The sequence below is a fragment of the Phaethon lepturus genome, unplaced genomic scaffold (assembly GCF_000687285.1).
Source record: "Phaethon lepturus isolate BGI_N335 unplaced genomic scaffold, ASM68728v1 scaffold35469, whole genome shotgun sequence".
Classification (NCBI taxonomy): Eukaryota; Metazoa; Chordata; class Aves; order Phaethontiformes; family Phaethontidae; genus Phaethon; species Phaethon lepturus.
Window position 1 is genome coordinate 365 of NW_010564671.1, and position 3,432 is coordinate 3,796.

The 3,432-nt window shown below is 51.5% G+C and overlaps 1 protein-coding gene across 1 annotated transcript in view; it reads right to left on the minus strand.

Moving 5' to 3' along the window:
• Nucleotides 1–2,677: 2,677 nt before the first annotated feature.
• ADA (adenosine deaminase) overlaps nucleotides 2,678–3,432 on the minus strand; it is an 8,853-nt gene continuing 8,098 nt past the window's right edge. Inside the window, exon 10 of the mRNA XM_010294944.1 lies at nucleotides 2,678–2,779. Coding sequence (XP_010293246.1) covers nucleotides 2,678–2,779 — 102 coding nt within the window. The remainder of the gene's footprint in view (nucleotides 2,780–3,432) is intronic.

Consider the following 3,432-nt stretch of genomic DNA (forward strand, 5'->3'; position numbering starts at 1 on the left):
CGGCCAAGAGCCTGCTCCCGCTTCCCCGTGCTCGGGGGCAAAACAGCAGGTAGCTCCTGGCCTTGGCCGACCACACAGTTGGGTCTCTAAGCCCAATTTCCAGCTCTCCTCGCTGCCACCGAACAGTATTTTTGGCTCATGCTGACACACACAGAGAAAGCTGAAAGGCGGTGCGGAGGGACTGTGCACCACGCAAGACCTCCAGCAGTCAAATGCGGGCTAATCTTAGGTCTCCCCGGTCAGAAAATATCTGTTCCAGATATATATTTAGGCAGATGATTAGGGACCTGTGGCCACCTCCCCTCGGGGGACAGGCGAGAGGCATCGGGTTCCCCTGCAAGCGAAAGAGCCAGCTCAGCTGCCGTCGCCGATTGCGCTGAAAGACCAAGGGCACTGGCTTAATCCAGCCACATCCTGACTTGCAAAGTTGCTGAGCACACGGATGCCCGAGCCCTTCATTTCAGTTGAACACAGGGGCATGCCGGACCTCCTGAAACTCTAACCAAGCACTAAATGATCGGAAAAAAACCCTTTAAGCAAACACTCCCCTGCCCAAGCTGACAGTGCAGTCCAACAGCCAGGCAGCCCAGGCTGCACCGCTTCTGGCTCTCGGCGTCAACTGGCTCTGCAAAACTCAGGAGACAGGGAAAAAAAATTGTAAACTATTTTTGATACACACCAGAAGTGAGAGTACGCAGCGACGGCGCTGCTGCTTTCAGCAGTGGTACGTGTCCCTTTGATCACCGAAGGGAAAAGGACACGTGAGGCTGGAACAACCTGCATCCGAAAATCCGACTTGCCCGTCTAGCAAGGGAGCAGGGTACCTTCCCTCTGGCTGTCAAAGTGCTCCGAGCTGGCAACAGGAGAAGGCAGGAATCGGGCTGCCAAAGCCCCCCCATCGCACCTACCGACTAACCCTCGTGCTCTAGCAGGGGTACGATGGCTCACGGTGTGGACCACGGTTCCTAACAGTCACCCTTGAACAGAAAGGCAAGAGGATTTATCTTTTAATATAAATCCGCTGTTTTTATTAAACAGGATTAACAATCAACTGTCCAGAATCCAAACAAGCAACTCTTCTTCAGCAACAATTTTTGGGGGAAAAATTACCCCCAAAAAGCCTGGTTCTTACCGCAATCACGTTCTTAAAAGTGATCTTTTATCATTTGCTTTACAAAAGTAAGAAATCCACTCTCTCATATCCATCTATCTAGCTCTATATATATGTGTATATATGCACCATGTACTTCAGAGATGAGTATTCTACTCAGAAGACAAATATGGAAGCCCAGAAAGAATGGAAATACTCCCAGCACACGGTCGCTGCTGGCTGAGACTGGACCAGTCTCACCATTGCCTGTGGTAATGGTGACCACGGCCCCTTGTCAAAGGCAACTTTTTTGGTACAGTATCTTTGGGGTAAGCATCTTATCAGACACCTGGGATGCTGAAGCACACCACACACTCACATAAGAAAATGATGGTCTCTTCTCTGGATGCACGGCTCTATTGCATATTAAGTAAAAATACTATAATGCACCAAAATCGCTTAGGAATTTTGGTGAATATTTCTGTATAAATTCTCCACCAAACTGAAGATCTGACTTCTAGCCAGCGTTGTGATTGAGTGAGAGAAGCAATTCAGATGGGACCTGAGTCAATATATGACATTGGGCCCTAGCTTATCAATTTACTTGTTCAATTTTAATGGTGCCTAAAGATTATGTCAAGTCAGGAAGAGGGCAGAATGGTTAAAACAGGCGATCGAGCATGGTTTTTTCAAGTCCTAAACAAAGATACAGGAAGAGCAAACTGCAGTTCACAGGAATTCTCCGGGATGGGTACAAAACCGGGAAAAGTCCGAGAAGGCAGAGTTTGGCCCAAAATGCTAAAAATATGTTCCAACTTCCTATGCATGTGTGAGCATGGTCACGGCCAGCTGTGAGCACAGCTGGAGCCTGAGCCCAAGGTGTGCGCCTCTGCAGCGGCGACACTGGGAGGCCTGCTACACAGGAGTCCGTGCCCAAGAAAGGATGCCAAAAAAATATATATATTTTTTTTTAATGCCCTTCAGACCTGCGCGCAGGCAAGAGCACCAGCTGCCAGCTCCTTCTTGTTCCAGTCTTGTTAGCATAGGACTAACCCTGGGTAAATACAGCTGCGGCCAAACCCTCCTGCCCACGCGGACAGGAATAAAGCCGCTGCTTCCGAAGCGCCGGCTTGCTCCCCGTCAGCACGAACCTGTTTCCTAGAAAGGTGAAGATTAACCCAGGCCACAGTCACAGCTAAAGGTGGTTATTTCTGCACGGCAGACAAGGGGCAGGACAGATAAAGCAGGGGAAGAGGGGAAAACAAAAAAGCAGGGGAGGTTCTGCGGATCTCGTTTGCAGCACAGGCGACTGGCAGATGGAGAGGGGAGTCGGGCCAGGAGGCAGTTCCAGTCCGCTGGCACAACAGCAAGATAGGAAGCTGGATACCCATTTGGGAGACAGTTTGAGGGGGTGATAGGTAGGTGTATGTGATAGCCTGATTCTGGTTAGCACTGCAAGGGTTAACACAGGGGGCCAGTAAGAGAGACCTACTCCCAGCACCTTCTCCCGGTGCTCCCGCTAGCGCAGAGAAGAGCCAAGCACGCATGGAGAGGGGCCAGTGCTCCACGCTGGCTCGCCGGGGTGGGTCACGATGCGTTGGGGACCATCCCGTAGGCTTCATACAGCGTGTTGAGCAGCTCCTGCTTTTCCTTCTCAGGCAAGAAGCTGGACTGAGCCGCGTTGATGTTCTGGGGAGGCAGAGGGGGAACACAAGGGAGACATTAAGACTCGTCAGACGTGAACACGTAGCCGTGCGCATCCAAACACCTGGCTCTGAGCAGCAGCAGGCGAGGGACAGTGTTTCCACTCCAAGATTCGTTTCCACGGCCTCGGTTTACAGGGCAACTGCTCTGGCCCGCCGCTAGCAACAGTCCCGAGAGGAAGGAGGCAGGCACAAAGCAAAGGCCTTTAAATACTTTAATACAGTCCAGCACCCCCGGGCTCCGAGCCGCCCTTCTCCTCCTTCCAGACCCAGAGAGGGGTGTCTGTAGGAGAAAGGGACTCCTAGTCCCCCGGCCAGAGCTCCGAGCAGCATTGATGCTCTCTCGTAACGTGCATCCTGCACTTCCCAATCCAAGCAAGTATCTTGGGAGACTTGCAGGTGAAAGTGCTGAGCGTGACGCTCGATGCAAACCAGGAAAGCTTGCTCTGGTAACCAGGTAAGTCAAACTCCCAACAGCTATCCTGCCTTTCTGCCTTGGGTGAGTAATCAGAAAACCAAGGATGTAATCAAGACGCATAAATGACTGCGTGTGCCAAAACCGAAGCCAGCAGCCAGCGTTTCCAGCTCAGTTGTTGCATACTCGTTACACACGCAAAACTGCAAGCACGTTTGTAGCTG